Genomic DNA, 21279 nt, shown 5'->3' with positions numbered 1-21279 from the left:
TTCGAGACCCTAGAAGATTTCCTCCTTTCCCTTTCCTGAGCTTCTGTTTCCACTCTGTGAAAATTTCCAGGAGTGGGGACGGGTGACTTACTCCCAGTTGGAAACCTTAGAGACCTGCGGCCAGGCCCAGGCTCTCCCCTGCCTCTCTGGGGCTAACACAGGCCTCCTCTTCTTCGGAAGTGGGTCTTTCCACTCCCACCACCCTGCAGATAGCCCCATCACCTCCCCCAGGCCTGCACACGGGCAGCCTCCACAGTCCTCCGGCACTGGCCCCTAGGAGGGGTGCGGAGGTGAGGGGCCTCCAGCAGGCAGGGGCAGGCCCCGGGCCCCCTGAGGAGGGGTCACGCCAGACTAAGGGTTTCTTTGCCCCTCCAGATCTCCACTTTTCGCCTCTAGAAGGTGCCAGCCCTCCAGGTGAAAACAGACCCACTGACACCACTCCCCGGGGACAGGCACCCAAGAATTTCCTCTGGAGATTCTCTGACAGGGACAGCAAGCCCAGGCACGACCCGAGGCAAGGGGGCCTCCCCCAGGCGGTCCAGGGCTAAGCACCCACATCTCCGTCAGTCTCCCCAGTAGCCCGCCCCGTTCCCTTCTCTCCTGGCTGACCGCCCTGCTAGCCGGTGGCCCCGGGCTGTGGCCCAGGTGCACTGTGCTCATGGCCATTACAAACACAGGGTGTCAGCAGGCCGGACTCTTTGACATAAATGATCATTTGTCTTCCGTGGCTATTTTGCTCTCCGCTGGGGAAGAATTATCCTGAACCGGACACAGGACACAGATGCAGGAGAGCCTCCAGGGGGGGCTACAGTGCACTGGCCCCTTTCCCAGATCAAGGGAAAGCAGCTGAAGCCCCAAGCCTGGCTGGGAGGCCAGAGGCCCGACTCCAGTCCTATTCTGCCTCCCAGATTGGTATCATCTAGACCGTGAAGGCTGGTGTACCTCCTGGAGGGAGGGGCAAGACCCTTGCTGTTAAGATGCGGACCTATCCTTAAGGTCCCTGAAGTGAGATGGTCTGAGGTTTTTACAGGTCTCTTCAACCAGGAACGATGGGGGGAATGGCGAGGGTGGGGGTCCTGCTGGGAACCACCGCCCCGCCCCGCCCCGCCCCACACCGTGGGATGCTCCCTCTCCAGGGAGGCCAGGCCAACCCTGGGCCCCAGCTGCTCCCCTGGGTCCCTCCCTCAGGGCCCCAAGCCTCCTCTGAAGCCACCCATGAAGCCCCCCCGAGCTCTTAGGCCCCTGCATTCAGCCGCGTGACTGACCCCCTCCCCCAACCTGGTGGCCAAATCACCCAGCCCCTCCCTCTCCGGGGGCCCCCAACTCTTTCACCCCCCCAAAAATGTCAGCAAGTGGGACACTGAGGTCCTCCCACGCTCCCTTCCCTGGGGCTACCCTTCCCCGGCAGGGAGGCGGGGCAGGGGCGAGGGCACGAAACTGGGGACCCAAGGGGCGAGGCGGCACTTGTGGGGCCCCATGCGCAGAAAGACAGGAGACGGGTGTGGGACAGGGGCTGCGTTTTGGTGGCACCTGCTTTGGGTCTTTTGCAGAAGTGGCCCCACCCCAGGCTTCAAGAGCTGCTTGTCAGATCACAACAGAGGGAATGGGGGCAAGAGGGGGGCGGCAGGGAGGGGGCCCGGGAGTCCGGACGAACTGGCACATACACGACAGATGTTTGCTCAGAAAAATACAGTAAAATCGTCATGCAAATGTAACGGGAATCTGCTTTCTCACACCACTGGCTCCGCCGGCTTGCTCTTCTCAGTTTTGCCAATCTGGTGCGAGGAGGGGTGGGGGCAGGGGGCAGGTTTGGGGGGTTGAGGGAGGTCTGCTCCGCACATCCATGCCAGCCCCTCCCCTCCACTCCCCAGAAGAACGGTCCTCTCTTTGCAAACGTCACCCCCGAAGTGAGCCCTGGGCTTGGTCTGTCCCCCACGTGGGTGTAAGAGAGGTGCTCAGGTGAGCCCTAGTCCTCCCCACAGTCCTCCCCCAGACTCTACCCCCGGCAGGAAGATCGCTAGAGCTCCCCCCCCCCCCACCACAGGAGATAGCACTAGCTTTCCTGATCCGAACCCCCACCCCCAACAGTACAGATCTTGGTCCCATCCCAGGGCCCACCCTCACCCCACAGCCACACTCTGCAAATCTCAAGAAACCCAACTGGGTGATAGGCCAGAGGCCGGGGTGGGGGGGCCCAGCAGGGGTGTGGGGAGAACTGAGTGGGCCCCTCTTCATCTTGAGGCGGGCGAGGAGCCAAGGAGCACATTGGCAGGTGGGCAGAGCTATAGTTGTCCCCACCCCCAGTGGCCCACATCCTAATCAAAGGTGAAGGGCCCCTCAAGCACCCGGACAGTGTGTTTAAGCCCCCCTAGTGTCAGGACCCCAGATCTGCCCCCGCCCAGACTCAACCCTGGAAGCCCCTAGCTGTTGAGAAAAGGCCGCAGCCCCCCTGGCCCCGCCTTCCCTTACCACCCTCTGCCGCCCCCACTGAGAGAGAACCCCCCAGGAGCCCAACAGTCCCAACTGCCAGGTCCTCAGTTGCCATGGTGACAGAAGCTGGCCGGGAGAGGGAGGGGCCCCACCAACCTGCCTGCTCCCCCCGCCCCCAGGGGGTGAGGGGGGGAGTGCTTACTGTTTGTGCTTTGTTCGATGTTGGGTGGGGGTCAGCAAGGGGGGGGGTGGGGAGCCGCCATTTCCATGGAAACATGGGAGCCCCCTCCAGCCAGGGGGTTGGGAGGGGTGGGGCAGGGATGCACGGGCACAGCCAAGAGCGGGTGGGTAAGCCCAGGAAAGCCCTCCTTCCTCTGGGCAGGCCCAGCTGCTGCCCTGAGATCCCATAAGAGGAGTTGGGCAGGTGGGAGGCCAGGATGTGGGGGCACAGGCAGGAAGGCCCCCATTACACCCTGCCTCCCCCCTGCTCCCAGGCATCACAGTTCAGGGCCACCCTTCTGGGATGAGTGGAGGCCCAGAGAGGCTGGGGGGCTGGGGCAAGGGGCCCTGCACCTGAGAGGCGGCGGCTGGCCCCCCTGCTTTCTCCTCAGACCCCCATAAGCAGCTCCCAGGCCACTTGGAAGACACTTGAAGGGGGCTGGTGAAATGGCCCCGTGCCTCTGCTCCTTTCTCGTAAGCGAGACCTCCCGCCTCTCCTGGGTGCTGGCGTGGGGGGGGGGGGGGGGGCAAAGGACCCCCAGCACGATGAATCACGGCTCCACGCCCAGGGGGCACGGCCATGGGGCTTTCTAGAAAGGAAGAGCACCAGCCTGATTCTCGAGTCCCTCCGCCCCAGGAAACCGCAGCTCTGGAAGGGGGTGGCAGGCTGGCGAAGGGTGGGGGGGGGGGGGGGGGGAACAGCACTGGGCTTGAAAGTTGGGAAACTGCCTAACCTGACACGTGGCCCTGGGGCTATCCCTTCCTTTTCTCCGGGCCTCGGTTTCCCCCACCACAAGGAAAGGCAACGATGCCCCGAATCTGCCTGGCGCCAGATCTCCAAGCGACCTGTCCCCAGATGGGGAGACCCTCTTCCTGCCCCCCAGACTCCCCTGCCCCCAAACCCGGCCCGAGTCCCAGAGCCCCCAGACCCCCACACACCCCCTTCTGGCTTCCTGGCCTGCGCCCCCTCCCAGCCCCGCACACCCCAGCAGAGTCCCTGGGCAGCACAGTAAAGATGACTGGTTTCGGTATCAGTGTGTAAACTTTTAAGGAGAACGTGTCTTTGTTTTCCTGTCCGTTATTGTCGGGTGGGGGTTGTTCACAGTCAGGTGGTGGTCAGGTGTGTGCGTGGGTGCGTGCGTGCGGGTGTGCGTGTGCGTCCGCTCCTCGGCCCCGGCCCCCCCCTCCCCCGCCCCCCCCCCCCCCGCCCCCGGCCCCGGCCTCCCCCCTGCCCGGCCGCCCGGGGCCCTTCCCCTCGTGCCCCCCCGGGGCCCTCCCCCTCCGGCCTCACCGGGAAGGAGAGGGTCACAGCTTCTGCTGGGCCGAGACCCCTTTCCAGTAATCGAGGATGTCGTGCAGGTCCTCGTCCTTGGCGAACTGGACCTTCTTGCGCAGGGCGTGGCCGGCGGCCACGTACACCTCCTCCCGGTGGTGCTTCTTGTAGGGCCGGAAGCGCTCCCAGATCTTGTGCGTGCTCTCGGAGGAGTACTCAGGGCTGGAGGAGTAACCTGAGTAGTAGTGTCTGGGGGAGAGCTGGGAGTAGGCGGAGTCCCGCTTGGAGCGGGTCAGCGGCTTGAGGAAGGACACGCGCTGGCTCAGGCTGTCGGCGCCCTCCTCGTAGTACAGGGCCGGGAAGCTGTGCCGGTGCTCGCTGCAGTGGTAGGCGGGCTTCACCTCCAGGTGATGGACCCCGCCGCCCCCGCCGCCGCCCGCGGGCACCAGCGGGAGCCGGTCCAGCGGGCTGTTGAGGGGGCTGCCCTTCTCGATATACTTGGAGTCGCCCTTGGCCAGCCCCGCGGCGGCCGGGTGGTCGGGCACGTCCAGGCTGAAGACCTTGGCGCTCTTGATGGAGCCGCTGGACGAGACGCTGCAGGTCTTGCGCGCCACGGCGGCGTCGGCGCTCAGCTGGCGCTGTAGCGGGTGGTGCACGCTCTCCTTGTAGGGGGGCGAGAGGAAGCTGGGCCGCTCCAGCGCCCCGGGGGCGGCGGCGGCGGAGGCGGCGGCGGCGGCGGCCGCAGGGAGGGACTGGCACTCGAAGGCCAGCTCGGGGTCGCCGCCGCCGCCGCCGCCGCCGCCGCCGCCTCCCCCGAGGAACGAGGCCGCGTCCAGCTTGAGGGCGTCGATGCAGTTGTTAATGATCTGGTTGACCTTGTCCACCTCCTTGGCGATGGTGGAGATCTCGGCGGCCGAGCCCTGGCCGTTCTCCAGGTCCGGGAGGTCATCCTCGGGCCGGGCCAGGCCGTCCCCGCCCGCGCCGGTGCGCACCTCGATGTAGTTGCCCTTGGTGGCCACCTTGGGCGTGTCCAGCCCGGCCTCCAGCCCCTTGGGGGCGGGAAGCTTCTCCCCGATCACGGAGGGGATGGAAGGCATGCAGGGCACGGGCAGCACGGGGGGCTCGCCCAGCTTCTGGGCGGCGTGGACCACGGGGCCGGCATCCACGTCGGCCCCGTAGCGCATCTCCAGGATGGTCTTCTTGACCTTGACGGACTTCTGCTTCTCCTCCTGCATGCGCCGTTTGCGCAGGCAGTAGTAGACGGCGCCCAGCACGATGACCATGCCGAAGAGGCAGCCCAGGATGGTCATGATGTAGTGGGTGGTGGTGGAGGTGCTGGGCGCCAGGTCGCCGGGGACGGGGTCCCGCGTGGCGAAGGTCAGGCAGGTGTGGTTGAAGCGGCGGCTGTTGCGCAGCGAGGTCACGCAGAACGTGTACTCGGTGTGCGCGCGCAGCTTGTCGAGCGTCACGATCTCCTTCTTGTTCTTGAGCGTCATGACGTCGGAGAAGTAGCTGTTGTTGTACTGGACCAGGACGTACATCTTGCTGTAGGGGTGCGGGATGGTGACCACCAGCGTGGCCGAGGTGAAGGCCACGTGGTGCAGCTTGATGGCCGGCCCCGCAGACGCATCCGTGGTGGACGAGGCCGGCGGCTCCACCGACAGGATCTCGTCGGGGTTGAAGCCCGAGTTCTCGTCCGGCTCCCGCTGGGCGTCGGTGGAGTAGGGCGTGGGGTGGCTCGCGGGCCGGGCGGGCAGCGAGCCGTTGCGGCACTTGGCCTGGAGCACGGTGATGGCGTTGAGGCTGTGGTAGGGCCGGGGCACCAGCAGCGGGTAGCCGGCGAACTCGCGCGGCGACTCGCACTGCAGGCGGTCGTAGTTCTTGGTGACGTTGTTGAAGACCACCAGCCAGGCGAGGAAGCCGAAGAGGTCGCACTCGCAGTTGAAGGGGTTGCCGGCCAGCTCGCACACCATGAGGCTGGCCAGGCTGGCGAAGGTGGCGCCGTCCAGGCGACTGAGGCGGTTGGAGGACAGGTCGATGCTGATGAGGCTCGGGCACTCGGAGAAGGCGGCGGGCGTCACCACCTCGATGAGGTTGTGCTGCACGAACAGGAACTGCAGGCGGCCCATGCCGCGCAGCATGCCCTCGGTCAGGTTGCTGAGCTTGTTGTAGCCGAGCTGCAGCACCTGCAGGCTCGACTGGCCCAGGAAGGCGCCGTCCTCGATGTAGGAGATCTCGTTCTTGGTGAGGTTGAGGTCGGTGAGGTTCCCGAAGCGGTTCAGCGACGAGTAGAGCACGGCCTTGAGCTTGTTCTCGTTGAGCCGCAGGTCGTGCACGGTGCTGTTGATGTGCTGCGGGATGGTCTCGTAGGGCGGCTGGTTCTGGCTGCAGATGGCCAGCCACACGTACCCCTTGTCGCCCTCGATGAGCCAGCAGTCGGCGCGCACGGCGCCCGGCCGGCACACGCACAGCAGCGCGGCGGCGCACAGCCCCAGGCGCAGCATGGCGCCGGCCGCGGCCCCCCTGGAAGGCCGGGCTCGGGGGGGAGGGGCCGGGGCGCGGGGGACCTAGCAGCGGGAGGCTGGGGCTGGCGGCACAGTCCTCCCCGGGGCCGCCACCATCTTGGGGGCGACCCCCAGCGCGGGGGGCCCCGGGCGAAGCAGACGCGGCCCGTGCCAACCGCGGGAGGGTCCGCCGGGGGCACTACCAGCAGGCGCCGGGCGCCGTGACCGGGCCGGGACGCGCCCCTCCGCCTGTTTCCGGGAAGGTGCACAGGTTCTCAGGACTCGACTTCCTCTCCCTCCTCCTCCTCTTCCTCTTCTTCCTCTTCCTCCTCCTCCTCCTCCTCCTCCTCCTCCTCGGGTTCCGGGCTCAGAACTTCAGACGATTCCCACGATTCCCATGGGAGGCTGGAGAGTGAGCCTCTGACGAGGGAGCTCGAGAGACGGGGCAGGAAGGAAAGGACCCATCTGTCACCTGGCTCCTGAAAGGCAGCACCGAGAGGGGGGGGACAGATCAGTGAAAGCTCAGAACAGCCCCACTAAGCTCCAGCACAGGCCCCTGTCCCTTCTCCACCCCATCCCGCTGGGCGTCCCGGGCGCCTGCAGCACTCTAGGGTCCCTGTTACATAGAAGAACGGGGGTGAGGGTGGGCAACGAGATGGAGGGGGGGACCGAGAGGTCTGGAAGGAAGGAGACAGAAGAAACCAGGAGTAGGGAGAGGGGGACAGAATCTGCAGACGGTGGACGGAGAAGGGAGACTGGACGGTAATAGGTTGGGTGCACACACACACACACACACACACACACCAGCACTCCTGTCCACACTCGTCCACCTGCCCGCACAAAGACCCATATGCCCACACCTGAGCCAGAACACCACAGCATGCCCACAGTCTCATGTTTGACAAATGGGTGCGTATACACATGACCATATACCCAAGCGGGCACCTTCCAATCCAGATAAGGAATTAAGAAGCCCGGCAAAATGCCTCCTCCCCTCCAGGCCCAAAGATAAATAATTCATTTGTTGTGTAACCGCTCCTGTTCCAAAAATAATTCCCTTGTCTCAGCTTCCATGGGGGAGGGGGAGCAGAGTGGCATGGCTTTGGGCGCCACCCCCCTCAAGCAGGGGCACGCAGAGGCCGGGGTTTCCTGCAGGGGGAGGGCGTGGGGAAAATTCATCCTACAGGCAGGAGCAGAGCAGAGGGAGAGAGGGCAAGAGCCCGGGAAGCCAGACACACCCCCAATATCACTTCCCCCAAAGTGCCTTCCATTAGAGGTTCCCTGATCCTGGGGTGAGAAGGCCTCGGGCGGATGATGAACCCGAAGGCATCTGGAAGGGTGTGGCTGAAGCCCTGGGTCCCCTCTGCGGCTGGAGTCAGGGGCCCAGACAGGGGCAGCACAGGATGGAGTTTCCCTAGGCAGGAAGACACAGGAGGCCTGGAGCCCCCTCTACCCAGCCCTATTAGCCAGATGGAGACGACCATATCTGAAGCTGGTGCCACCAGCGAGGACCAGGCCCGGCCATCCGATGCAGAACAAGTAAGGTGAGCCAAGCTGCCCATGCCGCAAGTGGCACAGAGTTCCCGGGCCGCAGATCCTCACTTCACAGGTGGGGAAACTGAGCCCCAGACCAGGGGAGACTGGCCTCAGTCGCCCAGCAAAGCCAGGCACGGCCGGTCGCTCAGCCAGATGTGGCTCCGGGTGTGTGTGTGTGTGTGTGTGTGTGTATACACACAAACCTTGGCTGTTGAAGCAAAAGCAATTTACAGCTCTGAGCCCCAGAGGGCTGGAACAGAGGCAGGAGAAGCAAGGAGGGAAACAGTCCCCAAACAAGTCCAGACAGACAGTATTTGTAGAGGAGCTGGCAGGTGAACGGGGTGTTCGATGACCTCTTGGATTAAAGGCGGACATGGCGACCGAGCCTGTGACGGTCAGGACCTCCTGGTCCCCTGCAGGGCCAGTTTGGGCTGGACAGCCGGGAGAGCGGGGAAGGGGGACAAGGAGGTCAGGCAGAAAGGGGTGCCCAGGAGGCACACAGCACGTCTGTCCTCGGCTGTGCCGCGCAGTCTCGGGGCTGGAGTCAGGAGGCCTAAGCTCCCGTCTAACATGGCTCCTGGCTCCTTAGGGCCTCAGTTTCCCCCCTCCCTCCCGGTTCCGTCGCACGGGCAACAAGGTTGTGCTGGAGGAGGCTGAGGCGTCCATCCGCCCTGTCAGAGAACCCTCTGTCTGCACCACCTCCGCCTGGGGATGTCTGGGGACCGCATTTGCATGCAGGCAGGTGCGCGCGGGCTCAGAACGCCAGTGCAGGGGTGTGCGGGTAGGCGTGTACGAGGAGACGGGTGTGCAGGCAGCCGTGTGTGCTGCACGCGTGCCCGTGCCAGCCACGGGAGTCCCCGTAGGTGAAGGTGAGCACGCTCGTGTGCGCAGGGGGCGAGAAGGGGTGCGTGGAGGCGCGCCTTGGGGATGCACCTGCTTACGTGTCAACCTGTTCAAGCACACGTGTGCGTTCCACATGTATATGTATGTGAGCACAGGTGCAACTTTAGCCACACAGAGCACCCCCCACCCCTTCCCCATAACCTGTCCCCATATCTGAGTTGCACACGCCAGCACCCTCCAGCCAAGCCCAGGGCATCAGGGCAGAGCTGAGCTGGCCAGAGCCTCTGGAGATCCAAGGCCATGCTGAGGGGATGTGAAGAGGTCGAGAGGGAGGGGAAGGGGACCAGGAGAAGGCACCCAGGCTTGGGGACAGGGGCTAGTCTTATCATCTCCCCTCTTCCCATCCCAAACAGTCCAGGGTAGACAGAAGCCTCCACCCCAGCCCCTCTGAGCTCTGTGCAGCCGAGCCCTCAAGGTGACCTTGCCCATGGCCCTCTCTCCTGCTCTTTCCCATCCCCAGAATGGCCTGGGCCAGGGCCCAGCTCCCCTCACCCTCCCACCCTTCCCATGACTCAGACCAAAGGGGAGGAGACGCCCCGTCACACTGCCCCGTGTGCGTCAGCCACTCGGTCCCCGTCCCTGGGCCACCTGCCCACCACCGCTCGAGGCCTGTCGCAGCCAGGGAAGGGGGACAGCAAGGGGAAGGAGGTGCTGACGGCACTTGGCCCCCGGCCTGGCTGCACACCCACTCAAGGTGTGGGGGAGGCTGCCCGCTCGCAGCTGGAGTGGGGGGGGTCCCAGTGGTCACGGCGGTCCCCCCGTACGCGCATTAGCAGGAGGACCAGGGCCCTGCCCCGCACTCCTGGGGGACGGTGGAGGGAGAGGAAGGAGTGAGGGAGCTGCGGACAGAAGGCCAGGGCTAAGAAGAACGGGGAAGCACAACACTGAGAGGCCAAGGATGGAGATGGATGGAAAGAGAGCATCTGAGACAGGAACCAATCGGCAGAGAAGCTCAGGGAGACGATGAGGGGCACCGAACCTGCTGCCCACCCCCCAGGCGCTGAAATGCAGCCAGTGACCAGTGCAGAGGGAGGGGCAAGCGGCCGGAAGTAGCTGTTGGAAGCAGAGGCCTGCACGGCCTGCACCAGGGGTGTTAAACCTGGGAGGGCCTGGCCCGCGGGGAAGCAGGCTGTGTGGGCTGAAGGCGCGCAACATCCGGCCAAGAGCGGCGCTCCGGGCTGACCCAGCCTGAAGGGGCCCTCCCCATACACCCAGCCCCCCACCCCCACCCAGCACTAGGTCTGCCCCAGGGCACGCAGGGGTGGCAGGAACTAGCCACTTCTGGCCCGAGCAGGGGCAGGCCCAGAGTGTCCCAAGGCACCGCCTCAAGGGCCCCTCTGTCCCACCAGCGCGGAGAAGAAACGCGGCAAAGTTGGGGAGCAGGGCACTGTAGCGGGTTCTGGGGGCGGGCCCCCAGTCTAGCCGTGGCCGCAGACGTCCCCTGTCACGGTGACACGCTTAGAAGGGGAGAGAAGAGGCGGCAAGACCCGATGCGTCTGAGGGGCCAGTTCAGAGCCGCACGGCCACAGAAGGGGAGTCGCTCTCAGCAAATTCCGCGCCCCCCCCCCCGCCCCCACCCAGAAGCCACCGGTTGACCCAACTGGCTGCCGGGCCCCGTCCCTCCGGGTGCCACGAGGCTCGGGGCGCCTCCACGGACTCAGGATCCTAGAGCCTCGGAGCTGGAAGAATGAAGAGCCCTTGCTCCGCCCAACCCCAGCCCTTCCCAGAGGGGAAAGGGACGCCAGGCCCGGGGATGGGTCTCACGTGCCAGCGGCGGAGGACCCAGGGCAGATCTTGATCCGGGAGCTCACCGCCCCGCATGGGCTCCCCGCTCAGCTCACCCGGGACACCGGGCAGAGCCTGCTGGGGACGCACAGCACATTGTCCGGCACTCGCCTGGCCCGGGTGAGCGGGTGGCCGGGACGAGGTCCGCCGGGAGTGTTCCCCCGGCTGAGGGATGGGGGAGCCGGGTCGGCAGGGCTGGCCAACCCTGAACCTCCTTCCTCCACCTGCATGCAAGGTGAGTGCCCCCTATATCTATCTCCCAGGGCTCCCACGGAACGCCAGGACGTGGGGACAAATCCACCGTACAGGGCAGGAGGCTCCCATGGGGAGGCCGGTGGCGGGGACGGTGGTGCAATCTGGGGAACAGGTAGGGGAGGTGCCGTCCACGTTCCAGCTCCCGGGAGCAGGGACGTAAGGCTTAGCCGGGGAAATGTCATCTGTTGCTGCTGCTAAGGCCTGGCATGGGCTCTTCCCAAGGCTCCCCGAAGTGCCATTGTCACTGTCCGTGTCAATGCCGTTACCCAGGATGAGGAGGACCGAGGACTCCTGGGACCCAGCCGGAACTCACGGGGCAAGCGGTCGCCTCACCTGTCTCTGCTGGAAGACAGCACCAGGCCGGGCATCCCAGAGACGGGCTGCTACCACTCTGCCCTCTGAGACCAAGCCTGCCACCTCCGGGGGCGGGACACTGAATCCTGTCACTGCCTCCGCCTCACCGGGGTTCCTCAGGCAGGCCACCCTGGGCCTCAGTATCTCATCTGTAAAATGGGATGATTATACCTTCACGACTGAACTGCCATTCGGTCGGTGGGTTTCAGGTGCCATGAGCCCCAGCTGCAGTGCAGACAGTAAGAAGCACGATGCTGAAGGCAAAGGGGTCCCTGGATTGAGTGCTGAGCTGTGTGACCTAGGGCACATTACTTAACCTCTCTGGGCTTCAGTCTCCTCGCCCGTAAGAGAGTCGTAACTATCCCTTTGGCTGACGTTTCACAGTCCTCGAATCTTCTATCAATCCTGCACAGCTGGTGCTATTAACCTCATTTTACAGATGAGAAAACTCCTTCCCCAGCTTCCGCTCCGGAGCTGGGCTCACGGCCGGGACTGGACATGCACGGCTGCCTGGTGGGCTTCCTACCCCTTGCGGAGGCACCTCCCTCCCTGTCAGGAAAGTGCCCGCAAGCCCAGAGAGACTTCCATTTCTCCGTCGTCAGGAAGCACTTGGTCCACGCCAGCCATGCTCCTCAAACCCTCCCGGTCAGGCTCCTACCTCAGGTCCTTTGCACATGCCATCCTCCCTGCTTAGAATGCTCCACCCCAACGTCTGCCCAGGCCATTACCCCACTCTCTACTCAACCGCTCCCCGCAACCCCACCTTCCCTGACACCAAATCGGAGGTTAACTCACTGTTCACTCGATCCTGCCTCTGGTCCCTTCAGAGCACCTAACAATACCAAACGTCATTTAGTTCTTTATGACCACCTGCGCTCCCCCCACCCCCCCCCCATCGTGAAATCAAAACAGGCCTTATTTATTCACGACTGTAATTAACCTCCATGCCTGGAACAAGGTCAGACCTGTAGCAGGTGCTCAGAACATGATGTGCAGAATAAAAGCCCAGGGCTAGGAATGGCAGCAGAGGACAGGGGGAGACCCTAGACTCCCTGACTCCACTGAATTCGGATATTAAATATCACCCCTGCTGGGGTGCCCATGGGGCGCAAGACACGTTCTGAGCCTTCCTTTTAGCCTCGTGGACTCCCCTCATCCTTCTCACTTAACGACGAGGAAACTGAGGCTCAGAGAGGTGCAGCGATCTGCCCAAGACCCCATAGCTGGGAACCCGGGCCTGCCTGGGCTCTCGGCACTACAAGACGTTCCAGAATTCCCGCAGAGGTAACTTGCCCCCAACTTGCACACCCTTGGTGACGGGGATCTCAGCACCCGTATGAAGCTGCTTCTACCCTTCTTGCACAGCTCCGGTTGTTATAACCTTCTTCCTATATTACGAAACCAAACCTGACTCCTTGTGCCTCTGTTCATGGGGCCGAGTGCCGCCTGGAGCCACTGAGGACAAGGCCGACAGCCCCCCCCCCCCTTAAAGGCCCTTCCGATATCTGCTAATCTGCTGTCTCCCTGCCCCTGCAACCTGCTCATCCAGGCTAAACAGCCCCACATCCTCCACTGCCCTTCCTGCGCCGTGGTTTCAAGCCCCCCACTCTTGGGTGCAGCTGCCCCAGGTCATGCCTGCTGTCAAGGTCCCTCCTAGAATGTGTCCCCTGGAGCCCAGCATCATGCCAGACGTGGTCTGCACGGTGACGGGCACCAGGACCCTCTGCCTCCCTTGATCTGGAACCACCCTTCCGTTAGGGCAGTACAAGTGTGCACCAGCCGCGTGTCCTCACCTTGTCCTAGATGTCAACCAACCCCCCCCCCCCCCGCGCCGGGCCCCTTCACACATCCTGCCAGGGAACCCCAGTGCCCCGAACGTCCCCAGGGAGCTCTGGGCAGGATCAGTTTGGGCTTCGCCCTGAGTGCTGCGCTCGGTCCACCCCCATTCAATCATGTCTTGTTAGGCTCAGCCCTCCGCGCAGCTGCCCCACCTCCCGGGGGAACTGGCTCCTGCCCCTCGGTACCTCGGCACCCGCTCCCGGCTCTGTGCCATCCCGTGCCGGGCCAGCAGACCATGGCTGCGTTCATATCTGTGTCACGGCGAAACGGCGGGGGAGGCGCTCCCCCCTCCCCGGGGCAGGCAGGGCACGCTGTCTAACCAGCTGCACGCTCGCCCACGCTCCTGACACGCTGGCACGAATTTACTGGGCACCTACTAGGTGCCCGGCACGGTCGCAGACACACGCCTTCACGGAACCGCCAGCTTGCCCGGAAGGGCCGACTAACAACACCACGACACCGGCAGCAGCAAAGGCTGACGGTTATCGGGGCGGCGGGCGCGGGCGGGGGGTTGTTAATTGGGACCGCACGGCCCCAGTGTATAAGCACTCATCCCCCAGCCCGGTGACCTTGGCCACGGAAGGGTCTCGGGCTCATCTGCGGGGTTCTAGGCTGTCACAACTCGCTGTGTGACCTTGGGCGGGTCAGCGCCTTACCCCTCTGGGCCTCAGTTTCCTCGTCTGTGCAGGGGGAGGACAGCTGTGTGCCTGGGGCCACCCCCAAGGCCCTCTGTCAACTGCCCACCGCGCCCTCCCCCACGAACCCAACTGCTCCCCCCGGGGGTGTTGCATCCGTCATTAGCACCTGCTAGTGTCCGGGCTTCGGTGGAAGGAGGTGAGCGGGGAGACGGAAGTTTTTATCAAAACGCTTTGGTCTTGAAAAACTACCCAGCAGCTGACCTGACAGGCCCCACACCGGTTCTGTGGACGGCTCTTCACAGATGGCTCAGCTCACGCGGCCCACACTCCCCGCCACCCGCTCCCCAGCCCCAAGCTGCCCAGCACCCACCCCACCCACCGCCGGGCACTTGGGGGAGCGTGTGACCCTCCTGCCCAAAGCCAAGGGCGACCTGTATTAAAAGTTCACCTCCTCGTCCCACCCCAGGGGTTACCTCTGGCTTTTCCAGAATCCTCCAGGCTATTCAGAGGACCGCCTTCCCCAGCTGACCCCTGCCATCCCCCACCTGACCCCCGCCCCCCCACCTGACCCATCCCCCAACCTGACTCCCTCACTCGGTCCCTGCGTCCCCGCCTGACCTCTCCACCTGGTCCCCGCCTCCCGCACCTGACCCCCTGACCCCCCACCTGGCCCCTGACCCCCCACCTGGTCCCTGCTGGCCTCTTGGCCTTGGCTCCAGCACACCCCAGGCCCCGCTCAGCTGCAACCCCGGGCACTACTCACCAGTCTCCACTGGACCCGCTTTTCACCAGTGCCTGCGCACGCGCGGCTGCCTCTGCCTGCATGGCCTCCATTCATTCATTCAAAAACATTTATGGAGCACCTACTATGTACCAGGCACTGGCTAGGCCTGCCCTCCCAGCTCTGCCTCCTCCGCCTGCTCCTCCTCCAGGGCCCCAAGGGGTGAACATTTCCCTGCCTTCCAACATCCTCAGGGCTGTCCCAAGGCGGGGCGGCACATCGGGAGCCCGTGGGGGGACACCTGGAGGCTCTGGTGGCGTAGAGTGCGGGCCCCCTGGGAGGCAGCCTGGCGGGGGAGGGACGGGTGGCCTGGGGCAAGGTGAAAACAGAGTCCTGGCTCCTATGTGGGCTGGGCCTGTGCACTTCTCACGGTAACTCACTGAATCCTTGGCACAACCTTAGCAGCCAGTGTCATTAGCATTCCCACTTTACAGAGGAGGAAACCGAGGTCTCACAACTGTTACACAGTGGCTTGGACCCTCCACGGCACCAGGCTCCGGGTCAGGAGAGGCTATGGGATCTTGCTTCATCTGGACAGCGCTTTAAAGACATTTTTTTTTTTAATTAGTTTCCCCTAGGGAAAACTCGGGCGGCTTTATTTTTAAAACCCCCATCTCTGGAATCGGTGGATCCAGAAAAACCTGGAGAGCCTGGCCACCTCCCCTGCAAGGACAGGGCTACTGTCCGCTGACCCCTGAGCCCTGGAGGTTGTGAGACCAGCAGCATGGGAGCAGTTAGAATCCCAGCCTTGGGGTGAGGGGATCCCAGAGTGCCACAGTCCCTGCCTCCCTCTGACCCCTGTCCTCCCTGTTCTGTGGCTCTGCGTTCTCAAGCTCGGGGACACTCTCACAGCATGAGTCTTGTCATCTTGGGGTGTCTCTGATAATGAGTCTGGGGCTCCAGAATTCCCTACATACCTACAACTCCTTGGTCCTAAAGGTCTGAGTCCTGGTCTCTGTGGGTCACCAATTCTACTAAGCGGCCCTGACCCACCAGCAGGCCCACTGGGGTGGGGACCCAAACCGGAGGGGTACCCAGACCGTCTCCCAGATCCGCTTGTCACCCCATGGGAGCCCCGGCTCTCCAACGGTGGTGCCTGGGTTGCTGGGTCAGGTCTGGGGCTCCTACTGAAGGCCTGAAGTTTACTAGCCCCAAACACAATTCCTACCCCATAAAACACCGCCGGCCAAGGCTGCCGCGGACACCAGGAGGACTTGAGGCCTCAGCTGCCCGAAGCCACACCCCAGGGACAGCTGTCACGTCACCCCGTCGTAGGGCCTGCAGCCGAGGGCTCTGGAGTTTCTGGAATGGCCCCTTGCACCCACGCCTCTCCCCGGACTTCGGGTTCCCCTCACTCTGCCCACCTGCAACTCCTGCCTGGCCTCCCACTGCCTGTCACAGGCCCCCCCCAGCACACCCAGGGGCGCAGCCCATCGTAACCCCGACACAGGCGGTGGCAAGGGGTCCCTCTCCTGGCCCTGAGACTAGCTTCTCTGGAGCAGGTGGGGGAGCCCCCAGGGGCCTGCAGCTGTGGCATCGGAGAACAAGGAGGCTCTGTCCATGCTGGAAAAGCCCCGGAAATGCGGGGGGGGAGGGCACCCCACGACCGCCGGCTGCACAGAAACCGTGGCCCAGGAACATGGGCCTGTCATCTTGGGGGGTCCCCGATTGTGTGGCTGGGGCTCAAGACTCCAATACCTCTCTATAACTCCTTGGTCCTAAAACTCAAGGGCGAGAGCCACAGAGACCCGTGCCCTCTAACGTTCTGGAAGAATGAGCCACATTCAGCTCCAATCCTGACTCTGCCACTGAACCCACAGCATGCCCCTGGCAAGCGACTTCTTTCCTCTGAGTCTCAGTGTCCTTTTCTGCAAAAACGGGACTAGAAGGGCAAGGCCTCCGAAGGGTGGTGAGCGGACAGCTACAGAGCAGAGGCCGGCACGTAGTAAGTGCTCAATAAAGTCAGCTGCCGCTAGTCTGGTTCCGGCGGCCGGGTTCACGGGGCGAGGCACGGTGCCCGGCACACAGCGGGTCCTCGTCACCAGGAACGGGTGAGGCCAGCCCCCGCCCCCCCCCAACAGTGTCTTCCTTTCAGCCCAGAGGGCAACACACCCCCTCTGTGCCTGCCCCTGTCCCCCTCACAGGTCCGGGCCCCCCAAAGGCCTGCACCCACCCACCCCCCCGCCCTCAGCCTCTTCCCCAGCCTCGGTTTCTCTCCCATTGCCAAAGCACAATGGCTGTTATAATTAACGGATTATCTCAGTGCGACAGCTGTGGTCCTTTGAAAATTGGGTTGAATAACAAGATCCTGGCGTATGGTAATTTCTTTTCATCCCCCTGCTCTCTCTTTCCCTCTCCCTCACTTCAGCCTTGTTATGCATGCAAATGCTTTTCCCTCTTCCTCCTTCCCAAACACCTTCCTCCTCCGGAGGGCAAGGGGACAACCTAGATTCTGCTTTCTGGTGAAAGAGTGGAGGGAACCCACCCTCCCGGGGTCCCTCCCGTGGGCCTGGCACTGGGCAAAGAGCCTGCGGCATGTGACTTCTGCGATCCCCCCCCTGCCGGGCAGGGCAGCCCCAAGTCCCTACACCTCACTTCCCCTCCCGCCCCCCTCCCCACAGGCTCTTCTGCAGGGGCCTCCCCTGAGGTCTGGGTCCTGGCCCCCTGCACCCCCCAAACCTGCTCCCCGCCCCCACCTGGCATCCCGGTCCCTCCCAAGGCTCCTGCTATCTGCTGGGTGCTGACCTTGCCCAACCCCCCACCCCCACCCCCACTGCCTCCTAGACCCCTCCACTGCCCACCAGCTCCCGGGCCTCTGCTTCTGCCCCGAGCCAGCCAGAAGCCCGCAGCTGCCCGGCCCCTCCACACCTGGAAAGCTGTTGTGTACATCCTCCCACTGCTCTGCGCTGTCTCGGCCTCCTTCCTCGCCCAAAATCTCGATCAGCATCCTCACTGGTCTCTCTGTCTCCAATCTTACGGCCTCCTTCAACCCTTCCTCCACCCAGCAGAGGGTGGGCCTCCTGAAGCATAAATCGGAGCGTGGCACTCCCCTCCTCAAAAGCCTTCGCTGGCTCCCTACTGATCTGGGAAGACTGCCATAGCAGGCATCTGAAGCCAGCCCCCCCCCCCCCCCCGCCCCGGGGACCTGCAGAGCTGGGTCCAGCTCCCCTCTCCTGCCCTCCTGCCTCTTCAGCCCAGCAAACCAGTCTGGTTGGGGTCCCTCCTGCGGGGTTCCCACAGCCCCTAGGTTTCTTCCATCACCACCAGAAGCACAACTGCTGCTTTCACTCCCCGGACTGAGTTCTCTGCAGAAGGGCCAGATTCTCCATTAAAGCCCAGCGCCAGGCACCCACTGGGTGCTCACTAAATACCTATTAATGGGGGCGCCTGGGTGGCGCAGTCGGTGGGGCGTCCGACTTCAGCCAGGTCACGATCTCGCGGTCCGTGAGTTCGAGCCCCGCGTCAGGCTCTGGGCTGATGGCTCGGAGCCTGGAGCCTGTTTCCAATTCTGTGTCTCCCTCTCTCTCTGCCCCTCCCCCGTTCATGCTCTGTCTCTCTCTGTCCCAAAAATAAATAAAAAACGTTGAAAAAAAAATTAAAAAAAAAAAAAACCTATTAATGACCGAATGAAGGAGGCCTGCTCTCTCCCTTTACGGACAAGGAAACCCAGGCTCAGAGTAATTAACGACTTGCTCAAGATCCTGACCATTCGTGCAGGACAAAACCAGGATCTGCACCCGGGCCTGCGACTCCAGTGCGCGTCCTGGAGAGGGCTGTAGGGGGCCGCCTTCCGCATGCATCTCAGGGAAACGGACTCTCCCTCCAGCCTCAGCCGGGGGCAACAAGACAAGAGCTCCCGGCTCAGACTGTCACCTCCGCGAGTTTGACCTTGGACTAGCCACGTGACGCCCGGGGCCTCAGCCTGCTCATCTGTAAAGTGGGAAGGGAAGCCCGGCTCACCCCCTTCTCAAGAGGGGGGCAGACAGAAGCCCCTCCTAACGACATCTGGGCGTCTTCCCACCCTCACCTCCAAGCCCCGACCGTGCTGCCCGTGGCAGGCACTCCTCAGAGCTTGGGGGGCCCCTAGGATGACGGGTATCATACGGAAAAGAGACCCTCTTCAGTGAGAGCCGGTGAGAGAAGCACAGGGGTTCAGGGTATGACCCTGGGGGGCGGAGCTTCCCTCTCTCAGCCTCCGTGTCCTCGTCCGTGAACGGGGTCCACTAGCGCCCACGTTATAGGGGTGCAACGGGGCCTGACGCTGCAAAGTGCCCCGCACGGTGCAGACGCAGCCGTGGCCATAAGGTTCTACGGAAACGTGACCCTGAAGCGTACCCCAGGGGGAAGGAGAGGAGAAGGGGGCAGGACAAAGCAGGACCGTCTGTCCCTGACTCCACCCTCCACAGCCCACAGAATAGAGCTCACACCCCGATGTGTAGCCCTTGGGCCCCTCCCCTCCCCCCCCCCAGCTGAGACCCCCCCCCCCCCCCCACGTCCTCCCTTTGTAACCTATGCGGTTGCATGGCTGCCCAACTACGTGTCCTCTGGACCTTGGCTCGTGCTGTTCCTGAGCCTGGGGTGCCATTCCCACCCTTCCCCACCTCCTGTGGCCCAGACCTCACGCCTCTTCCTCCGGAAAGCCTTCGGGCTGCCTCTGTGCGGGGAGAGTAGTGGTCTCCCTGCTCTGGCCCCCACCCCCTGATTCCGTCCCCATGGAATCCTGGAAGGATCCTAGAGATCATCTCACCCCACCTCGCCTCCCCCCCCCCCCCAGTTTATAGATAGGGAAACTGAGGCACAGGCGAGGGACAGCAGCTCTCCAGGGAGGCACTGGAACCCAGGTATCTTTGCTGCTTCCAGCCCCGCATGCCATTCTTCAGCCCTGGCCAGTCTTCTCCAAGCCCCCCCCCAGCCCAGAGCTACCTGAGGACGGGACCCCATCTTCCTCTCTGCTCCCCCACCCCAGTGCCTAGCCTAAGGCCTGGCACATAGTAGGCACTCAGTAAATGTCTGTTGAATTGAATTGCGCTCAGGGCGGCCAGTCGTCTCTGCTCTGTAAGAGAAGCATAGAGTTAGTGGAACGGTCCCCGTGGCAACGGGGGTGGGAACCAAGCCGGTAGGGTAAGGGGTCCGGCCTGCCCCAAGGACCCCGCGGGCCCTGACAAGGAGATGGGGTCTGGGAAGCTGAGCATCCGGACTTAGAGGAGTCTGAATTCTGCCCCAACAGGCAGCGCGGCCCTGGCAAAGTCATCCCACCCCTAGGGCCTCGACGACCTCGTGTGTCCGGGGGGAGATGACGCTCCAGTCCCTACGGGCTCTGAGGACCGCTTGTGGCGAGGGCCGGAAGAGACGCGAGGAGCGTAAACACGGACCCCCAGCTCACAAGCACGGAATGCTCAGTGCCTGACCCGCAAAGCCGGGTGAGAATTACGCCCAATTCCACAGATGAGGAGACTGAGGCTCAAGAGGAGGGGGGCGGCCTGCCCGAGGCCACAGGGCCCATGCACTCGAGCCCAGGCCCGCGTACCCGGTGTCCCTGCAGAGCTGGAGGGAGGCGAGGCATAACAACCCCCAGACAAAGATCTCGAACCCGCCAAAGGGGTGGCCGGAGCGCAGGCCCGGGCTGGCAAAGATTCCCCAGGCAAAAGGCCCAGCACGAGCCCCAGGGCTGGGAAGGGCAAGATGAGAAGCCACGTTCTCCCCCTTCCCATGGGGGTGAGCTCTGATTCCACAGCCCCCGGGGGGGTTCAAAGCCATCCTCAGATCCGGAGGCTGGCAAAGGCCTCTTTTGGTGTTAATATAGATCGCCAGGAACTATAAATACACAGCCAGGCCAGGCACCGCAGGGCCACACGGGGAGCGGCCCAGCGGGGGCTCTAACCCCAGCCCTGCCCCACAGCCCCCCCCCCCCTTCCCCGTTGAGCCTCAGTTTCCTCGTCTGTCAACCCAGGCTATACCATAACCGTGATGCCTCAGGTTTTTTACCCAACAACCTACATACAGTCGTCCGGCCCAGCCAGGCTGGCAGGGGGTGTGCCTTTCAGGGCCCAGACCGGAGACCCGGGAAGGAAAGAGGAGGACACAAGACAGCCTCCCCCCTGAGCGCACGTGGGACCGTTTGGCTGTGCCTCTGTTCCCTGGCCTGGAGCCCGGGAGCGGCGGGGCAGGGGCCTAGACAGCAACCAGCCATTCACTCACTCAGCCATTCACTCCGCCAGCCTTCCTGCTGGTTCCTCCTGCTGGGAGCCCAGGACCCACAGCCAAGAGACAGCCTCGGGTGGGGGGCCTCGGGAGAAGCCCGAGAGAGGGCACCTCTCCCCGGACCCTGCCCCCGCCTAGGTCAGCGCCATCCTCTCCTTCCTATGCCCCATCCCAGCTTGCATCACGGGGGAGACTGGCTTCACACCTGCCTCCTGCCTAGACTGTGACCTTGTCAAGGACGGGGTGGGGGGGGGGTCCTCCCTCACCCTGTAAACCCAGGGTCCGGCAGGGCGCCCAGGAGACCCTCCATAAAAGTTCACAGGCTCTGGGGGCGCCTGGGTGGTTCAGCCGGGGAAGCATCCGACTTTTCAGGCCATGACCTCCCAGTGTGTGAGTTCGAGCCCCGCATCGGGCTCGCCGCTGTCGGCACAGAGCCTGCTCTGGATCCTCGGTGCCCCCCTCTCTCTCTGCCCGCCCCCACTCTCACGGGTTCTTTCTTGCTCTCAAAAATAAACATTAGGAAAAAAAAAAAAAAAAAACGTTCGCAGGCTCGAAGGCTGA

The 21279-nt window shown here is 63.6% G+C and overlaps 1 protein-coding gene across 3 annotated transcripts in view; it reads right to left on the bottom strand.

The window, feature by feature from the left end:
- Positions 1-1518: 1518 nt before the first annotated feature.
- Positions 1519-21279, bottom strand: part of ELFN2 (extracellular leucine rich repeat and fibronectin type III domain containing 2) — a 51563-nt gene continuing 31802 nt past the window's right edge. The window contains exons 1-3 of one of the 3 annotated variants that reach the window (XM_086712334.1): positions 14500-16606; positions 3941-6905; positions 1519-1775 (exon numbers count right to left, since the gene is read on the bottom strand). In XM_086712334.1, the coding sequence (XP_086568460.1) occupies positions 3955-6426 (2472 nt within the window). In that variant the 5' untranslated portion in view covers positions 6427-6905; positions 14500-16606 and the 3' untranslated portion in view covers positions 1519-1775; positions 3941-3954. Of the gene's footprint in view, positions 1776-3940; positions 6906-14499; positions 16607-19019; positions 19571-21279 lie in introns of those variants that run through there. The other 2 variants (XM_086712333.1, XR_015253320.1) reach the window with 2 other exon arrangements.

The sequence above is a fragment of the Puma concolor genome, chromosome B4 (genome assembly GCF_028749965.1).
Source record: "Puma concolor isolate L17-30 chromosome B4, mPumCon1.1.hap2, whole genome shotgun sequence".
Taxonomy (NCBI): Eukaryota; Metazoa; Chordata; class Mammalia; order Carnivora; family Felidae; genus Puma; species Puma concolor.
The sequence above is the reverse complement of the archived record's forward strand: the minus strand, read 5'-3'. Positions and strand labels throughout refer to the sequence as shown.